Source organism: Aedes albopictus, chromosome 3 (genome assembly GCF_035046485.1).
Source record: "Aedes albopictus strain Foshan chromosome 3, AalbF5, whole genome shotgun sequence".
Lineage (NCBI taxonomy): Eukaryota > Metazoa > Arthropoda > Insecta > Diptera > Culicidae > Aedes > Aedes albopictus.
Window position 1 is genome coordinate 363,415,834 of NC_085138.1, and position 21,756 is coordinate 363,437,589.

Genomic DNA, 21,756 nt, shown 5'->3' on the forward strand with positions numbered 1-21,756 from the left:
GTATGACATAAACTTACATAAAAATAAACATTTGTTTCGCAATTCTGCCACTAGGCGGTGTTTACCGGGTTTTTTCGTCTTTTTTCGACTTTTTCGGCGGTTTTCCGGCTTTGCATGTTCACTAGCGCCGCCTAGTTGCAGAATTGCGAAACAAGTGTTTATTTTTATGTAAGTTTATGTCACTCTGATCAACTTTCCCAAAGACACCAACTTTCTATGATATCAGGATTCTGAGCTATGAGATTTCTAAAATTTGTATGTTCACTAGTGCCGCCTAGTGGCAGAATTGCGAAACAATTGTTTATTTTTATGTAAGTTTATGTCATTCTGATCAACTTTGCCAAAGACACCATCTTTCTAAGTTATCAGGGGGAGCGACACTAGTTTTGCTGAGCCGAAAACCCCCAAAAAAGTCGAAAAAAGACGAAAAAACCCGGTAAACGCCGCCTAGTGGCAGAATTGCGAAACAAGTGTTTATTTTTATGTAAGTTTAGGTTATACTGACCAGCTTTGCCGAAGACACCAACTTCCTAAATTATCAGGATTATGAGCTATGAGATTTCTAAAATTTGAAAGTTCACTAGCGCCTCCTAGTGGCAGAATTTCGAACCAAGTGTTTATTTTTATGTAAGTTCTTGTCATTCTGATCAACTTTTCCGAAGACACCAACTTTCTAAGTTATCGGGGGGAGCGACACTAGTTTTGCCAAGCCGAAAAACCGCCAAAAAATCGAAAAAAGACGAAAAAAACCGGTAAACGCCGCCTAGTGGCAGAATTGCGAAACAAGTGTTTATTTTTATGTAAGTTTAGGTTATACTGACCAACTTTGCCGAAAACACCAACTTCCTAAGTTATCAGAATTCTGAGCTATGAGATTTCTAAAATTTGCAAGTTCACTAGCGCCGCCTAGTGGCAGAATTGCGAAACAAGTGTTTATTTTTATGTAAGTTTATGTCATACTGATCAACTTTGCCGAAGACACCATCTTCCTAAGTTATCGGGATTCTGAGATATGAGGTTTTGAAATTTCACTTGCTCACTAGCGCCGCCCAGTGGAGGAATTTCGAACTTCGCAACGCATCGTCAGTAAGTTATTGGCGTACCCAACAACTTTCCCGAAGACACTAATCTTCCAGATTATCAGGTTCTTGAGCTGTCGCATATCGTAACGTTTGCTTGACAACCTGATATGGTTCCTGTAGTGCAATTTAGCATCAAATTGTTGATGGTCCCTCTAGCGGCCAAATTGCCAACTAATCATATGAACCAAAGTTCTAAATGGTAGATCTTATCAAGCCCTAAAACTTTGCCGAAGAAAGTATTGCGTTAACTCTTAACACACCCGAGATAATAGGCCACACCCCCAAAATGCCGAAATCCCATAAGCTCTTAGTCTCCTATAACGCTCACCCCTGTCTAGTAGGAGTTCGTTTAATAGGAGTCCGTTTAATAGGAATTCGTTTAGTAAGAGACTCGACTGTAGTGGGTTGGATGGAGATTCGGACTCGGGAAAATGAAGAGCAATCTTATGTGGGCGGGGGTCGTCACGCGTGGTAGAGGATGTGAATCAAGGTCAGTTTTCGGAATGCGTAACTGAAATGGGGTCAAGGTTTGAACGTCTGGATAGGCATCTAGGGAATGGATTGCATGGATACCCCTCTCTATGGGTATCAGACTGCTATGAATAAATCCCATTCTGTCGTATTGTTTTTAAATTAGAAGATCACTCAAAATATCAGTGTTAAATGTGTCATGGCTTAAACTTAAAATGTTGCAATGGTGATTTCATGTCATTATAGTTTGTTTGGATGTTCGTTTTCTAAAAACATTTTGATCTCTCTAGTTTCCTTGAAAGATTTTTGCTAAACCTTAAAGATGGTTTTTGCGAAAAATACTATTATCATTGCACTATCATGAAATGACCAAACTTCCTTCATTCTTATCTTATGCAATGAGATATCACGAATACTGTTTACATCGTTTGAAAAAGGAAATGTTCATTCAAATCCCAAAGTTATCATTTTCACATGTGTTTGTGTATGAAAAAGCTATTTCAGGCTTTCTATTTCAAATTTAGCAAAATACATTGCTCTTGACTCAGTGTCGAGTTTTTTTTTAAGCCAAATACGGATCAAGTGCACGTGGGCCCCGACCGATAATTTCTACACAAAGGTCGAGACCCATTACTTTACTTTTCTTCCGAAGGAACCGACGTCATCAGCAGCTTTAGAAAATCCCAATGACCTCAACTGGTCGGGTGAAACCAGGTTTTTTGGTATGCCTTTTAAGGAACGTCCATAAATTACGTTACGCAAAAATCGACCATTTTCACCCCCCTCACTCCTATGTCACACTTTTTGTATTGGACCTCTGGTTTTTTGTATGGGTCGTCACACTTTGCTAGAACCCCACCCTCCTCCCCCCCAAAGCGTGACGTAATTTATGGACGTTCCCTTATCTCACAAATACTCAAGAAATCATTCGAATCGAAGCTGCAAAAGATCGAGTTGAATTTTCAATCATCGGGTCAACGACGAAACTATGTAACCATCATTTAGTGGGCAGCAACATCATGATGTTCCAGAACCAGAACCGTCAACGAGTGGTCAACAAATCGAACATGAGCTGGGTAAGTAAGCCTTCAACGTGTTAGCTTCTTTTATATAACTCATTTTGCAGCTCGTTGCAAAACTACATTTTTCAGTATTCTTCGTATTTATCCAACCCGGCAAGCCTCGTTGGATAAATGTACTACTTGTGCGAAAAAAAATCATTTTTGCAACTCGTTGCATAAATAACTATCATTAACTTTCCACTGCATTCATTATTATATTGTTAACCTTAACTTTTATCTTACAGATATGGTACCATCTATTCCATCATTGGAGTCAATTCCGTCAACAGATCAACTACAGGGTCCCAATAATATTGAGAAGTTTAATACCATTGCTGAAACATTGTGTTTATCGCCAATCTCATCTAGAAACATAAGAAGTATGGAATATCGCATAAACAAATCATTGCAGATTACGAAAGCAGTTCGAAAAAATATCTTCGGAATAAATTCAACGGATGTTGGCAAAGTGGAGGCGTATGACGAGATAATTATGCAGTTAAAGGATAAGTTCAATCACCCTACAACTGACAGAAGCGAACAGATTAAAATACTATCTGTACTTCCCAAGTCTTGGTCGGTAAATAAAATCACAACAGAGTTTAACGCACCAATGTATATGGCGAGGCGGGTGAAGGATCTTGTTTATGAACAGGGTATTCTTCCCAAGCAACACACTTGTTATAATAGAGTTACGACAGCGCAAGTTTTGGTTGTATAGAAGTTTATTTTACGTAATTCTAACATAGTGTTGAAATAACGTAAAATAAACTTCTATACAACCAAAACTTGCGATGTCGTAACTTTTATATAACATGTGTGTTGCTTGGGTTTGTATAACCGAAAAAAGAAGGGGCATGGTATTGATGACGATACAAAACAAATAGTAAGAGAATTTTTTGATGATAATGATATCAGCAGGCCAATGCCAGGAACAAATGATTTTGTTTCTGAGGTTCGAAATGAAAAAAAAACAACAAGTTCAAAAACGACTTTTGATGATGTCGCTCAAAGAGGCTTATATGATTTTTGTAGATATGTACAAAACTGTGAATATTGGTTTCACAGTATTTACACAGTTGCGACCAAAGCATTGTATTTTACTTGATTCTACTGGTATACATAATGTATGCATATGTACTATTCATGAAAATGTAAATTTAATGTTCAACAGTATAAGAATTGTGTCACAAGATGAAATAATACAAAAAATGCTTTGCGATATTTCCACCAGAACAGGTAATTGCTTTTTCCGTGCTTGTGAAAAGTGTGCTTGTAATGAACACATTGAAGAGGAACTTACATTGATATTAGAATCAAATGACAAAGAAGAGATTATATTTCAGCAGTGGTTGAATACTGATCGCTGTAATTTAGAAACGATTATTAAACCTGTTGATGAATTTGTTCCGTATCTTGTTGATAAAATTGACAAACTTATAACACACGACTTTATTCATAAACAACAATCATCATTCCTCAGAAATAAAAAAGATACATTAAAGGATGATGAAATTCTTGCGATTTGTGATTTCTCTGAAAACTATTCATTCATAATTCAAAACGCTGCTCAAGGATATCATTGGATCAACTCGCAAGCAACAATACACCCATTTGAAATTTACTATATGAAAGATAATAAACTTGTAAATGTTAGCTTCATTATCATATCGGAAGTAATGGCTCACGATACAGTTGCGGTCCAGTTGATCTCAAAAAATGATAGATTTTATGAAACAATTAACGAACTTTTCTAAAATTTATTTTATATCTGATGGGGCAGCATCACAATACAAAAATAAGAAGAACTTTGCTAGTCTATGTAGATTCCAGTCAAAGCATGCATTAAGAGCAGAATGGCATTTTTTTGCAACGTCCCACGGTAAAGGTCCATGTGATGCTATTGGTGGCACTCTCAAGCGAATGGCAAAGAGAGCAAGTCTTGCTCGAGATTATGGAAATACCATAACAACTCCACGAGAGTTATATAACTGGGCAGTTGTACAGACAGATAAAAATATAACTAAATTAAATTTCTGTTACGTATCCACTGAACAGTACATTAAAATGTCAGAAGATCTCGAAGAAATATATAATAACGCCAAAACAATACCAGGCACTCAGAAATTCCATAGTTTTTTGCCTATTCCTGGCGACAAAGTAAAGGCAAACAGGTATTCTAATTCAGAAGATGAGCATGAGCATGAGCATGAGCATGAGCATAGATGACCGCACAATTCGTAGTTGCTACTCCGTGATTGACCAGAGCAATCGAAATTGCACAAGGAACCAATGAATAGGGCTTGGGACTAGCTTACTATTCTCAATGTACACAGGTCGAGAGCTCTCAACTTTAATAAGGTCAATAACGGCGCCGGCCACGTCCTTACGGTCATCGAGGATGGAAGGGAATGTTAGTAAGACAAACGTTGTTGAAAAGACCGCGACTCGCTGCATCTCCACGTTTGTCTCAGGAAGGAATTTTTTGTTAGTAGGGTAAGGTACATTGTCAGTCCGGGAGTCACCTATGGTTGGTGATATGATTTGACAATGGATCAATATACACAAACCGCCGTTAACAACCGACCACTTTTCGACGCAAAAACTACCCAAGTAACAACTTAAATTCCTTTTGGATTTGTTTATTTTTATGGAAGCTTTATCATATCATGAAGAATTCATGAAACATTTATAGTTGTTTTTATCAAGAGAAAACAATCTCCGTTCGTATGCGGTTTTTAAGTTTTCTTCAAGATAATTTTGAAAATTGCGCATAAAATAACTTGATTCACTAAGGCATTTAATCTTATAATAAGTTTTAAGACGTATTTGAAGTTATTTGCAACACATAACATCAACAAACTTTATTAAAAGTTTATGCTGCGTTTATTCAAGTACAATTCATTTGAGTTGTTCTCCTTCAAAAACTTCTTAAAGCTTTCAATTCTTGAGCTAGAGCCACTACTCTGGAACAAGAACTAAGCGGAAATAATAAATTTGCAACAAATTGGTCGTAAACAGCTTTCTTATATAAATATATGCTCAAAAGTAATTATATTAGCATATAGCTATATAAAAGTTCTTATATAGCTATATGCTCAAAAGTAATCATATCGACGAAATATTCATTTTATTGCCAATCAAAAATGCGAGTAACTTGCTGCTGTCGTCCAACCTTCAGCCAGTTACTCACACAGGCCACAGCAACTTGAATCGAAAATGAAATGGGTACTTACTGTGACTCTTCTATGCTTCTGCTAAATAGTGTAATTTTAGTAAATTTCAGTAATGCACTTATTGAATACACGAAACTATAACAGAATTGGCACACCCTGACGCGAAATGTACAGAAACAACTTTCTAGCTCCAAAAAGGTAAACAAACAATTGTCAAAGGCTGTTACTCTTGAATAAAACGAATAAGTTTCATCTAAAACGAAAAAATCTGCCATAAGATCATCACTAGTAAAAACAATCTTCAGTAAATGCTGTAGATTTCATGCAAGGTCACTTGGTTCCATCATTGATTTGAGGTGGTTTGGAGTAAAGGTAATAACAATTGATGGAGGCTGCATGAGTTTTGTTCGCTTGGAACGGCAGCCATGATTAAAATGAATTGAAAAAGTGGCGTGGCCTTTTATTTTTATAGGAAATTTATGTCTTCGTATATTATTGATTGATATTATTTTTGCGGCGCTTTGTAATTTTTGTATATTTTGGATGGCATATCAACGAAAAAATGGGTATGGCACGGAAAATTTTGATTCGCTGTCAATGATCAGTCAGGCAATTTAAATGTTTTAGCCATTTCAATTTGATGAAAATGAATTCGCAGTTCAATTAACATTTCGTCCATGAAACAAAACTTCGCATCTGCATAATGCTGAGGTATAAGATTTAATTTATTATGCACTATTAGCACTTTTGAGAAAGACAGCTAAAAGATCAACATGCCTCAAGCTATTCTTGTAAAAGTTTTATGTTGTTCTTATAATCAATCATCAGTGCAAGTACATAAATACAATTAGTTTCAAAGCAGTCTTCAAAAGCAGCCTTGAAGATCTCCTGAAGAGTGGGCCAGATTAGTCTTATGGATATTTTATATGCCTATTTAATCACGGATTTGCAGAACAAAGAGCTTTATTGCTAAGTTTTAATATTCAATCTTAGAAATTACTTCAGGATTGCAACAAAAGTATAATTGTTACTTGGGTAGCCTAAAAGAAAATTCTATCGCGCGTCTCCACTCCACTAGGGAGCAGAAACCTTTAGTCTATTCCACACAGAAATACACTGAACGCGACTCACTTGTCGGCGCCCGGATTTTTTTCTCGACCGGCGAACCCGAACTAACATTTTTCACTCTTTTGTGTAAATGCAAAAAAAATGAAAGAAAATATTTATTATCAACTAAAAGTGTATTGGAAACTAGCGCCGATGGGAAGCGAAAAATTCGGAACCGACTCGAACCACGGCGCGCGCACACTCGTCCCGTCGTCGGAGCCCCGCAGAGAGAAAAGAAAAAAAATCGCAAAAATCTAGTAAAGCCAGCGCGCGAAGTTTTGCTGCTGCCGAACTACCGCACACTACTGACTGCTTGGCGTCCCGTCGTCGAAGCCCCGCAGAGAAAAAAAAAATCGCAAAAATCTAGCAAAGCGAGCGCGCGAAACTTTGCTGCTGCCGAACTACCGCACACTACTGACTGCTTGGCGTCCCGTCGTCGAAGCCCCGCAGAGAAAAAAAATCGCAAAAATCTAGCAAAGCGAGCGCGCGAAACTTTGCTGCTGCCGAACTACCGCACACTACTGACTCCAGGTATTCTAATTCAGAAGATGAACCAAAAATATTTAGTATGATCGGAAAAAATAGAAAAGAACATGTTTAAAATTGGCTCTAAAACACATATATATATATTTGAAAAATTCATAATTATAAATAATTGTATATTTAAAAGTGCACTTCAATACATATTGCGATCAAACATTACATTTCCTAAGAAAATACATTTGTAATATTTTGAAGTTTTTTATGTATAGGAAAACCCTTCCAAATGATTAAATAAATAACACAAAATCTCCTAGAAAATTGAGTTTCATTGGATTCTGGGATTGTTATGGCCTTCACTGGTTTTATTGTTGATAACAAAATACACTGAAAAAAAAAATCATTCGAACAAGAAAAAGTTTTTGTTAGAAAAACTTTTTTTCCTTAAAAGTGCCCATCTTGATGTATGGACGGTTGGTAGGGAACATAATTACCTGTCTTGAGACAAAATTTCATCAAAATCAAAAATGGTGTTTTTTTTAATCAACTTTGAATTTTTAGAAATGATTTTTTTTTTCAGTGTAGGGCTCATTTTGAATTTTTTTCAGTATTTTTTTCTTAAAATTTGACTTATTTTGTGATAATCACCCATGCAACACTTTTTTGTAGGAGTAGTCATTTTTTGATTAAAAACATTTTTAAAATCCCAGGTTAATCCACCTAGTGGTGATAGTGCCTTTCTCGTCGAATATGTACTCAACATTTTTTCCGGCCATAAGACGAAGTGTTCCTGAATCCTGAGAATACTCTAGAACGGAATAAATCTCATTTTCTTCTTTTGTCACAGTGCTCGTTGACTCGTCAATGAGGGGTGGAGTTGATAAATAATAAATGTATTTGATGAAAAAATTATTTAAAAAATTAAGCAAACCCGCTTAAGGCGAAACTGGAAGCATTTCCTAATTTTTTTTTTGTTTTTGATTTTTTATAAAATAACGAAGCAATATTCTCAAAATTGGTTTTCGTGCACATGTTGAGTATGGATCAGGGTATATTCTGATTTTGTTACGCGACATAAAATGTTTTTCGTATTTGCAAAAACCATTTTTTGTGAAATTTTGTTCAAACATGGTTTCTGCAAAAACGAAAAACATTTTATACCGCGTAAAAAATCAGAAGATACCCTGATCCACACTCTACATGTGCACGAAAACCGATTTTAAAAATATTGCTTCGTTATTTAATAGTACATCAAAAACCAAAAAATGAGGAAAGGCTTCCAGTTTCGCCTTAACTTATCGGTTTTGATAAAAAAAAACTTCTGGAAGACTTTAAAATTGATAAATCTATTGGTTTATTTATTTGTGCAATTCTTCAAGAAGTTGCATTCCGACCAAAATTTCCAAGGGGGGACCCCTCTGGACTTAAGAGAAAATCAAAATTTGTGTCAGCCTTATTCAGAAAAGCAAGAATTTTATCAAAGCCATAATTGAATTTGGAAACTTATTGATGGCTCATACTCCGACGCTATGTTAAACGTATAGGCCGAGCTGAAAAATAGCAAATCTCTCAGTCGACTGCTTGACCACCTTCACTAGCACTGGATGCCGATCATTATCAAGACATTTCGGCATTTTTTTTTCTGCGCACTTTAGCCTATATTTTATTATCATTAGTTATAAGATTCATGTAAAATTTGACAAAAAAAGTGCAAGCAATCGAAATTTCCCCTATTAAAGCCCATTCAAATTTCTACCGTGTTACAGAGCACGAGGACTCAACCAGTTGCATCAAAATTAGACGCAGAAGGGGATTGGTGCTATAAAATTTATTTTTTTCCATACAACGTTGATCTATCCTACTGTAAAATGACGCCTCAGGAATCTAAAATGATGTAATTTGACAAGATCGCTTAAATTTTTATCAAGATTTTGTTCTTTTACACATATTAATCGCTTGCATCGATTTTGTTCACCTGCGTAATTTCAGCAATGGATCCAACCCTGATTCTGCAACACTGCCGGTAATCTTAAGTGTGGTCAGAGACTATTTTCTTGCTGCCCGTGTATCTAGTTAACGAACATTTTTGATGATTTGATGTTTCGCATGCATGGGTTTGGTTTTGTTTTTTAATTGGTCACTTCCGATGGGACGCCTGGAACCGGTTTCGGAACACAACCGGTTTAGATACGGTATGAAACTGTTTTCTTGCTTACCGTTCATCTGGTTATCGAAAAACCCCGCTCTTCCATGTGTCACATGCATGGGCTTGGTTCACTTTTTTAATTTACCACTTCCAGCGGGGCAGCTGGAACCGGTTCCGGAACACAACCGGTTCAGATATAGTCTGAAACTATTCTTCAGCTTACCGTTCACCTGGTTATCGAAAAAGCCGCTCTTTGATGTGTCGCATGCCTGGGTTTGGTTCACTTTTTTAATTGGCCACTTCCGGCAGGACATCCGGAACCGGTTCCGGAACACTACCGGTTCAAACTAGGTTTGAAACTATGTTTCTGCTTACCGTTCATCTGGTTATCGAAGGAGCCGCTTTTTGATATGTCGCATGCCTGGTTTTGGATCACTTTTTTAATTGGCCACTTCCGGCAGGGCATCCGGAACCGGTTCCGGAATACTACCGGTTCAAACATGGTCTGAAACTATTTTCCTGCTTACCGTTCATTTGGTTATCGAAAAAGCCGCTGTTTGATGTGTCACATGCCTGGGTTTGGTTCACTTTTTTAATTGCCCAATTCCGGCAGGACATCCGGAACCGGTTCCGGAACACTACCGGTTCAAACGAGGTTTGAAACTATTTTCCTGCTTACCGTTCATCTGGTTATCGAAAAAGCCGCTCTTTGATGTGTCGCATGCCTGGGTTTGGTTCACTTTTTTCAATTGGCCACTTCCGGCAGGACATCCGGAACCGGTTCCGGAACACAATCGGATCAAACATGGTCTGAAACTATTTTCCTGCTAACCGTTCATCTGGTTATCGAAAAAGCCGCTCTTTGATGTGTCGCATGCCTGGGTTTGGTACACATTTTTAATTGGCCACTTCCGGCAGGACATCCGGAACCGGTTCCGGAATACTACCGGTTCAAACATGGTCTGAAACTATTTTGCTGCTTACCATTCAACTGGTTATCAAAAAATCCGCTATTTGACGTGTCGCATGCATTGGTTATGTTCACTTTCTTATTTGGCCACTTCCGGCGGGACACCCGGAACCGGTTCCGGAACACTACCGGTTCAGATATAGTCAGAGACTATTTTCCTTCATCCCGTTCATCAGATAATCGAAAATACCGTGGTTTGATGGGTCGCATGCATGGGTTTGTTGCATTTTCATATCTGGCCCCTTCCTGGGGTACCGGTCCGGAGCACCTAAATGGCCATAACTCCGGAACGGCTGGACCGATCTGAACCATTTTCAATAGGAAACAATGGGACAATGTACCCCGTCGAATGAACCATCGGTCGTTGAAATCGGTTCATATTTACTATCTAAAAATGAGGTGACCTTTTTGTACACATACACACATACACACGCACACACATACATACACACACACATACATACACACAGACATCATCTCAACTCGTCGAGCTGAGTCGATTGGTATATAACACTTGACCCCTCCGGGGGCTCTATCAAATTTTCGTTTTTGGAGTGAACATATAGCCTTTCGGTACACCTTGGTGTACGAGAAAGGCAAAAATCCATAAAAAAAGTTTAGCCCTTTTCAAAAGTCAGTCGAAAAAAAAAATAGAAAAATGAGTATGCAAAGTGGCTTATCTGGGCAAGGTCTACACACCAAGAAAGTTTCGTTGTAATCTGAGAGGGTGCTGCCAACATTTGTTCGAGTTGGCGCGAAATCCGTCTATTAAAAATATGGTCAAAAAACTTCAATCTATTAAACAATGTTTGTTCAATCATGAACTACATGACGGTATTATGTAAACGTAAAAAAGAACATACACATTTTTGAACGAAGCAAAAGGATTATTATCAAAAAATACTACACAAATAAGCATTTTTGTTACTTACACAGTTATAAATGTTACATTATTTAACCTGTTACAAAAAGACCTCGTCTTATCACATACATTTTTCAATCAGTTTATAAATTTACAGCTTGCTCTCAGTATGGAGTTTGCGATCATCACTCTGTACAAGAAATTATTTGATGTAAAATTTAGTTAAATGAGATAGAAATTCGCATGTCAATTTTAACTTCGTCGAGTATAATTTTCAGAAATTTTGATGTGTAGTAACCATTCTCTGTTAGTAGTTAGTCTTTGTTTTCATCAATTAAAATGGAAAACATATAGGGTTTGAGTGCCATAAGTAATCTCACGTTCACCGGTAGCATTTGCTCGTGTTGTTAACCCGTTATTTGATACTTATTTTAATTAGAAACCCGATCATTAAAAACATGGCTATTTAATCCAGGCGCTCAAGTGCCATAGATGTTTTGTCAGTGCACTCCGATGCACGTTGGTGTCAAAGGTACGTTGCAATTAGTGAATGTCATTTGCTAGTTGCAATGCAAATGTGTTGCAACAAATAAACGGCCACTATTGTAGATGGCTTCCTATGAAAATATAGCGACTGGCCATTGGTTTTCTGGCTATATGTATCTCTAAAACGGTAAGAGATTTCATTTTTGCATCAAATAACGAAAGGAAGAGCATTAGTTTTTACGCTTATAATTGTTTTTGCTGAAAATAACATGTCGGGCTTGATGGTCTAGTGGCTACCGCTTCTAATTAATTAATTAATATCTTTATTAAAGAGACTTTCAGCCCTTGGCTGGTTCGTCTCTGCATCTACCGCTTCTGATTCGTATGTAGAAGGTCATGGGTTCAATCCCTGGCCCGTCTCTTTTCATCCTACTATGTATCTTTCTATCTCTTTTCTACATATACAATTCATGAATATTCATATTTTCATAGCCATCGCTAGAAGAATTGCAAAAATTCGTTTCCCTTCCTTCCAACTTCCACAGCACAGTGTATATAATGCCTACAAGTTATGCAACCAAAGCGAACCGAGCCGCTTGTCCTTCATAGTAATCACCACACAATCTGTCTGCTTACGAACATCCCCAATCCATGGATCGCATCACTGACCCAACGGTGACTCCCAGATCTCCCATCCTTTCCGTCTAATAAATACCCCAGTCCGTGCTGGTTGTGGGGATGCAGGGGTGATCTAGCTCTAACATTCCTTCCCTTCCCAACTGACTATATGGACGTGGTCGGCGCCGTTATTGATCAAAAATGTATGAGCTGCTTAAATTGCACTTTGAGAATAAGTGGAGTGTCCCAGCCCTTATTCATTTGAATCTTAGTGCAATTGGTACCAGCTCAGATCTATCACGGAGGAGCAACCATTGACATGTATAGTCAGATTTGATCGTTTTGACCGTTTTTTTTTAAATTTTTTGTTAAAAATAATATATGATACAGACGGTACTTTTATCAGCATTTTTAGACGTTTTTCTCTATGTTGAAAATCTTTCTGAGAATTTTTTTCTCAGTGTATTTTTATTGAATTGCTGAAGTAATTTGGCGTCGATTTCACTAAAAAAAAGTATTTTCTACGATGCATAGTTTTTGAGATATAATGTTTAAAGTTTGGGGTGTTTTAGAAAAATTTGGAAAATCGTGAAATATCATTCGAATGATATGAATGATCATTTCCGGAGAAATAGTCCATTATGATTTTTTATCACGAAAGCATTCCTGAAGCGCTCTCTGAAATAATCAGTGGATGAATTCTTGAATGAATCCCTGGAAAATTTCGTGGAGGAATCGCAAAAGGAATCTCTGGAGCGATTTGAAATGAAATATTTGAAGTATGGAAGCTCCGAAGGGTTTCCTGAAAGTATCCTTGGAGAAATTAACGAAGGAATCGGTGGAAAAAGATTTTCGAATGAATTCACAAACTCACAAACCGAAAAAATCACTGGAGGAGTTTCTTATGGAATCCCTGAAGTGATTTCCGTATGGAACCTTAAAGGAGTAAGCAAAGAATTTCAAAGGGAATCCCTGAAGGTTTTACCTGAAACAATTCGTGAAAAATTGGATTTAGCTTTCCGATTAAATTACTCCAGAGATTCCCAATGAAACATCTAGTAAAGTTTTACAGAAGGATTAATACAATAATCCAAGCAATGATCTCTTCGAGAATGCTCGAAGAAGTCTTCAGAGGTGCAATTTACAGAGGAATAATCTAAGGAATTTCCAGAGGAATCTTTTGAAGAATTTTCGGAGGATTTGTACATTCCACAATGAATTCCTGGATAAATTTCCGATGATTGCAGGGATCAGAAGGCCGTCTCCAGAGGCACGTTATCCTCCAAAAGGGATGCCCGAATATCCGAAAAAAAAAATTCTTGAATAAATCCTAAAAAAAACAAGAAGAAGCGTGGGGGAATTATCTTTAGGAATTTATGAATGAATCTCGTGAGAGGTTCCTATAGAAATGTTCGGAACTAGGATTGCATCTCCCGGTAGTGCATGCAGTCCTAAACTAATTTGTCGACAATTGTAGCTTTTTATCTGGCTTGAATTCTGTGCTATTTCTCAAGTCGTACCAGAAGTAACTACGTACACGAGAGACGAATCAGCCAAGGGCTGAAAGTCTCCTTAATAAAGACAAATCAATCAATCAACTATGTACACTAGCGCCACATGGTAGTAAAAATTTGGATCCAAATGATCGAATAGAGTTATGCGGAGCAAAAGTTCGCAGTGGGTATTTCTCTGCGCTCGAGTTTAGAACCCAGGCAAATTTGTATAGGTTCGACACATTATCAGACCAGATACTCGTCAATAAAAATTGGAACGATTTCGTTATTCAGTTGCAGAGCTATGCAAAAAGTGTGTTTTTAGCTATTTTGTTGTAATTTTTTGACCTCTTGGAATATGACTTTGTGATAACTGAAAGAAGAAGAATTACATAACTTCTTGATGTCAGAGAATCGTCATTACATACACTCTGTTCCATAACTATAGATCCATCTAATATTTATTTGCTATTTATTCAAACTGCAACTGATTATTTCATGCATTCCGCCATTATGATTACCCATGTGCCTTACACATTCTGCCATGTAATTGTATTCATGAATATGTGTGTACACAGATTAATTTAAAAAAACTGAAATCCCTTTGTTTCATGACTATAGATCCAATACATATAAGTCATCCGTTGTGCCTAATCAACGCGTTGTTTTAGGATCTGTGCTCAGGTTTATTTCGGCGTTTGACGTATTGTTACGTGTAAACTTCAATTAATAATATGCCTTGTGCAAAATATATATCTGAAGTTAAAATAAGAAAGATTTTGACACATCAAGACAGGTGTTTAACAGTTCGTGAATTTTTTCGTCGTGTAAACAGATTCATCGTGCCGTTGTAATTTTCTTTTAAGATCCAATTCAATACGGCAGAAAGAAAACTCGAGGAAGCTGTCTAATCGCACAAAGGGGAATAAGGATCGCAATCAAATCACTAAAAAGTTTAACCCGTAAAAGAAAGAACAAGGTAGCACTAGACGTCTCGCGTTTGACAATCTATAGAGTCCTGAAAAAATGTCCACACGATCAACGTGAAAAAATAAAATGAGCTCCACAACTTTTGAGCCATCATAAGGATTCGTGCTCAAAATATCATTGCGATAACATGCGTTGAGATTAGAGTAAAGTAGGTACTACAGTTGGTTGACACCACATCTTGATGTTCTACAGGCAAATATCATCTTGTACCGACTTTTTGAACCCTCTATGCAGAATACCCTCCTCAAATGAGTGTATTCCGTTTTACCTTTTAATTCTGCCCTCTATAGGGCGGCATAGAGGGCGAAATTAAAAGGTACAAAACTAATTACAATTCTTTGAAGGTAAATATCCCTTTATCTCCCTGTCTTTATTTGATCCCGATGGTATTTGTTCTAGATTTTCTCCCGATTTGTCAATATACTATTTTTACAGGTTACTGTACCTGGTTTGCAAGATGCAAATTCTTCTGAGAAGGTGAAATTATATATGTTTGGTGAAGGTTTTTTTTAGTTACGAAAGTTTAAAAATTGATTCTTCATTTCGATCTCTAAATTCTTCAACAAATTACAGTTCATTCTGCTCATCTCGATATATCGAGATAGGATGGTAATTCACCATGCGGCGAATCAACTGTTATTTGTTTAAATATTTATTTGATTGGCTTCTCAATACATACAGGGGGTGGCCAAAATGTTTGGGATAGGCAACTTTTTTTCTCCCATAAAAAAATCAACATGCTGTAACTTTTCATAGAGTGCATCAAAAAATCTTAAATTTTGACTGTTTATCAACCTGTTATATGTGCATCATTGGTACAAATTTGGGCTCGATTGAATAATTTTTCGCAAAGTTAGAGCCGTTCGGGTACAACACTATTTTTTAGACAACTCATTTTTGAGCTGTCATATCTCGGAAACCAGTGAACCGAATTGAATGATTTTTTTAACGTTTGTCAACTATATATTGATACTTAATTCAACGTTATAAAATGTAATATTTTCCCAGGGCGAATTAAGTTATACCGGGTTGAAATTTTTACCCATATAGAGGAAAATAAGTCAAATTTACAATACCACACAAAAATTGCTAAATGTGTTCTTCCTTTAATATAAATAGGCTCTAATATATCTGATTAAAGATAACTTGAGAACAGAAGTGGAAAATCTTTGGACATCAACACTAAAATTTATTGACATTGACTTAAAAAAAATACATTTTCTCGAGAAAAATCCAAAATGTGTCAATCCATGATAACTTTTTTCAACGTTCAAAAAGTATCTATATTTTTATAGTTTGTAAAGCATTCGTATATTGTTAGTGTACGTTCAAAATTTCATTCAATTCGGTTCACTGGTTTCCGAGATATGCCGGCTCAAAAATGAGTTGTGTAAAAAACAGTGTTTTACCCGAACGGTTCTAACTTCACGAAAAATTATTCAATCGAGCCCAAATTTGTACCAATGATGCACATATAACAGGTTGATAAACAGTTAAAATTTGAAATTTTTTGATGTACGCTATGAAAAGTTATAGCATGTTGAACTTTTTTGTGAGAGCAAAAAAAGTTGCCTATCCCAAACATTTTGGCCATCCCCTGTATTTGACGCTTTGGGAGACCTTTTAGGTCGAAAAGAAGTTCAGTTTGTATCTACCGAATGGCTTTTTTTCGTACTGGAGAAATTTACGAAAATAACCACGGTACTTCTCGAGGAACCTCTCGGGGGTGGCGGCTTGATGGTATGGAGAGGGTTCTGTCAACTCGAATTGACGGGCATTCAGGGATGTGCCGAGCTTCTAAACTTGAAAAATATATACTATCGTTTCTTGCAGCAACGCCGGTAAACAAATTAGACAACGTTTTATCAAGATCATGAATACATTTGTTCACACGGATCAAGCAACTATGGCTTAGTTTCGTGAAAAGCTTATTAATATTAAAGAATGGTCAGCTTCTTACCCTGACCAGAACCCAATTGAGAATTTGTAGGGTTAATTATAAAAGCAGTGTGTAAATAAAATAAGCCGTACGGATGTTTTCCAAATCTAAACCGTGTAGTTGTTCAAACGTGGAATAAAATCCATTTAAAGTCAAATAAGAGTATCCTGGAGAGGCTATTTGAGCTTATTAAGAACAAAAGAGAGACTTCTCAGTCTTGTAAACATTCGACACTTTTCACTACCTTCATTTCGGTGCCGCAGTCGGGTGTCAGCTTGCTTTGGTACATTCATGCGCTACCGTTGCCACTTACACACAACACGAGTGGTGGTACAAAGATCAATAAACATAAACAAGGGTCAAATCAATGTCGTCTGACACGATGACATTTGTCTAATTCTAGCTTTTCGCATGGATTTCAGCCTATTACGATTATGAATGTTAATATTAGTCTATTTTTGCTTGTTGAATTGAATACGACACACATATGGCCAACACAGCTCTGGAAGAAGACAGGAAAAACAAAAGCCAAACCGTCTCCCGAAGCCGTAATCGTGGTCAAGCGCATTCGTTTGACATTTCGGTTTCGTACGGTAGTTTGATTGCTTGTGTTGCGAATGTCAGAGACAAAGGCAGCCGAATATCGACGAAAAGGTGTCAATGACTGTGATCTCTAATAAGACTGAGACTACTCATTATTGATATGTTGAATGTTTTGTGTAGCTTAAATTAACTAGAATGAATTCTCGCTTGGGTCTATTGTTATGAAACAAGGGAATTTTTATAAGACTATTTATCAGATTCAGAGAACACATGTAATATCGAATTATTATTTTTCTCATGTCTACTCTAAATAATGAATTAAACAGGAGAACAATATGATTCGAATTCATTCTACATATCCGAGTATCCAAAAATATTGTTTGGATCTATAGTTATGAAACATAGTGTAGTAGTTCGAGAGGTGCACAAGAAATAACAAAAATCTTTTAGTGTTTCTTGTAGGAAGGAACATTGTGAAAGCCTCGAAAGTGGGGCAAAAGTTTGCAGTAGTTGTGGGGCAAAAGTTCGCACTATATTTCTGAATCTAGATCATCAATATAGTTACAAAATATTTCGAGCAATGACGATTATGCATAAAAACTAATATATTATGTATAATATGTGTAGTATGCATCGTAAAATCGTTCTGTCAGAGAGTTTGAACTTATTTTTATTTTTTTAGCGGTCCTGGTGTGATGGTTAAAGCACGTGACTATCACGCCGAGGACCGGGGATCGAAACCCACTCCCGACAAACTCACAAAATGTGAGTTCTTCCTTCGGAGGGGAAGTAAAAACGTGGGTCCCGAGATGAACTAGCCTAGGGCTAAAAATCTCGTTAAAGCAGATAAAAAAAATATTTTTAGATCGATTATAAGCAACCATTGTGCTCACCTATTTGAAACATTTTTTCGCCATACTCATGTCATAATTTGAAAGTTTTTGGGATTATTATGTTGTTCTATTTTTTGGGGTCTTTCATTGCCTAGTTTGTAAATTCACACTTATAATACGGTCCTGTTCAATAGTTTTACAGCTAATTTGATTTCTTTTTTCAAGTAGGGTATTCGTTCCCTTATTAAGCATGTGGCTCCCATTTTCATCCTACGAAAAACAAAGGATTGAAGCGCTGTTTGTTTTGTTTCTTATTTTTGTATTTTTTGTTAGAAGTGAGCACCCATGAAAACAAAAAGAACGAAATCAATCGGAGCCGTAATCGCTTGTTTTCGGATAGGATGAATATGGGAGCGTGAGATTACTGACATACCCTATGTAGCACTTACAACTATAATTACTCCAAAATGTATTTTGACAATTTCAGTAATGCTGGAAAGAAAAGCTTTTAGTTAATAGTTGTGGAAGTGTTCATAAAATACACTATCTAAAGCTGAGAACCAGGCCGCGTTCCAATTGATATGTAATACCATGAATACAAAGAAACACATTTCGTGCCCAGAATGAAAGGGTGAATATGAACTAACATGACATAAATGAACTTCACCCCAATAAACTATCATTCACAATATGCGAACGTGTGATGTTGATATCTTGCCGGGGTTGCGAGAGAACTCATAGCCATTCTGAGAGCAAAACGGAACCGGAAGAAATCAAAAAATGAAACTAATGTATTCGCCCCGTTCTCACCGGAAGATGCAAGAAATTCCAATGAGCTTTCACCACAGACAAACAGACGTAACACTTCGAACATTTTTCGATTCAAATCATAGTCACGGAAACATATTCGCCCAATGCTAAAAGAACTAAGTTTGGCCGACCACCAACTAGGTGGCGGTAGTGAGCAAACGTCAAACACGAACAAAAACTATGCGAGCGCCACGGTTGGGCAGTTGGCCAACTATCAAATTTGTGAAAAAGACCGTTAAATCGGTGTACGATGAGAATTATCAGAGTGTTACGTCTGTTTGTCTGTGCTTTCACTATACTTTTCTAGGATAGGGTAGGACTACGATGATGCAGGAAATAATAAATTTGGTACATTTCCTCCTGAGATATGCCAATGCAGTCCTAAAAAATGCAATAGTCCCACTTTTTAGTCTGTCCGTACTCAACGTTATAAAAACTCTGTTGGTACATATAAACAGTGGTAATAAGGCTTACATTGCTGGTTTTTGTGATCTCAAGAAGTTCAAATGTAAATTTCAATAAGAGAGAAGTAAAAGTGCAATAACAATGACATAAACCGTTGCCTATTATTTAGCACATGATTTTTGAGCTCATGACCCCTTCGGATGAAAGTGTTAAATATTTGACTAGAAACGACAAGAGAAACAAATGTGTTTGACAATAGAGAAAGTCGCATCAATTCAAAACAGCTATCCTAATTTTCCGGAGTTGATTGTGAAGTTGGAAAGCAATTTGCACGACACAGAATTCAAAGGTCAAACAACTTTTTATCTGCATTTTATTACATTGACTTATAAAGGTTCACTGCCAAGCAAATGTGACTGCTAGAATTAAATATCATTACATTCCCTTACAGGAAAAACCACTGAAACTAGCCGACCTTCCACCATCTTTTCAACTCATCCACAAGGCTGTTGGCATCATACCGATGATCAAAACAATGGCCCCTCCAGACAATACATGTAATCCCATCCTCAGCACGACACAGTTGCATCACCACTCAAATATGCACATTAACACGTCGTCTTCCTTATAGTCTCAATAGGTTTACACGACCAAATAAATCGACGTTATATCTCGCAACCTTGGTGCTCCCGTAAGCTAGTCCTAGGCTGTGTGTACATAAGAATGTATGATAATGGCTGAAGCAGTTGATACTCGACTTAACAAAAAATCTTCAGTAGCATTCGGATCACGAAGAAGACCGTGGATTGATTGAAGTATAGAGTCCACTTGCAAAACAAACATAATCAAACAACAATATGAAGACGCGGCATATGAAAAAAGAACATCACACAATCGTTCTGATATCATCCCCGGAGAAGACCGGACACTTCGGTGGAGAACAATTCAGAAACCGGTATTTCTGGCAGCTATCAAATGAATGTGTCTGTTATTTCGCACACTTGGGCTCCGATTGCGAGCTATGACGGTCCCCCCATAATGAACGGATGCTGCGCCATTATCATCTGCACACATAAACTCCATCCCGTTGTCCCAATCGAGGATTGTACGCGAGTAATTAACATCCCGATATGTTGCTCCCAAATGGCAATGGCACGTTGTTGATTGCGCGCGATCATTAGATACCGAGGAAGTCCATCACTGTTTCCTTAACGTTCTGGGGTAAATTACCTGCACTCACGACGGCAGCCAGGAGCACGACACCAACGATTAAACTGGAGGACTGCATTCTTAACTCTTTTTTGCACTGATTAAATTTTCAAGGTCTCAATTTCAAATTGGCCCGGCTGATCACAGATTGCGCAACTTTGATAAAAAATAAAACGAACACTAAAAACCACTTGTCCAAACTCCGGAACCGAATTCACCTGCTGGTCTGCACTGTTCAACGTTCGGCTGTTGACTGTGGTGTGGAGTTTTGTTGATTCTAACTTTATACATGGAATGTTAGGAACGATATATCGCGATACGCGGCCGGTACTGGAGAAACAGACCGCCGCCGCCGCCACCGCAAAAGAGAGAGAGCTGGTCGAAGTGAATTGAGAAACGGAGGAGCGACGAACCCGCCGAGCGGATGCTTCTTCACTTGGTAAGACGGGACCGGCTTGGTTGGTTCAGATGGACGGAGGTTTGTGATAAATTTCTCATTCTCTCAAAAATTTGTCACTGTTGAACTGTGGGTTGGTATAATGGCTGTATTTCCCCATTTTAGCGTATTTTAATTATTTCTGGAGGTTGTTGATATAAAATATTTTTGTGCTTCACGAATTAACATCTTTCCTCGTCTTTGTTTTGATTGTTTATGTACAGCAAAAAAGTGGTTGGAGGTGACAATAAATTTAAGGTGAGAATTAGGAACATCTTAACTTGCGATACCTTATAAAAAATTGCCAATATTAAAGAAAACTGCAGAAATTAAACGGCTACACAGTCTTCAATACAGAAAAACGAGGTTTATTGTTTACATGACGTTTTGACACAATGGTTGTGTGTCATCTTCAGGAGTAACTAATAGTTCGTTTTAAGTCTTTTTTTTCGTCTAACTGTAACTGTCTGGTTGATTTGTTGTACATGATAATTTTCGTTTACCTAGTATTGCAACGGATTGTACGGTATTGGCGCAAGTAAGAAAAGACCAACAACGAACAATTAGTTACCCCTAAAGATGACCCAAAACCCCAGTGTCGAAACGCCGGGCAAACAATAAATCGGTTGATAACAATCG

General features: G+C 37.3%; 1 protein-coding gene across 1 annotated transcript in view; it reads right to left on the minus strand.

Moving 5' to 3' along the window:
• The window catches only part of LOC115268098 (uncharacterized), a 70,456-nt gene extending 49,538 nt beyond the window's left edge, over window positions 1-20,918 (minus strand). The window contains exons 1-2 of the mRNA XM_062855444.1: window positions 20,900-20,918; window positions 20,703-20,837 (exon numbers count right to left, since the gene is read on the minus strand). Coding sequence (XP_062711428.1) covers window positions 20,703-20,760 — 58 coding nt within the window. The 5' untranslated portion in view covers window positions 20,761-20,837; window positions 20,900-20,918. The remainder of the gene's footprint in view (window positions 1-20,702; window positions 20,838-20,899) is intronic.
• Between the last annotated feature and the right edge of the window lie 838 nt (window positions 20,919-21,756).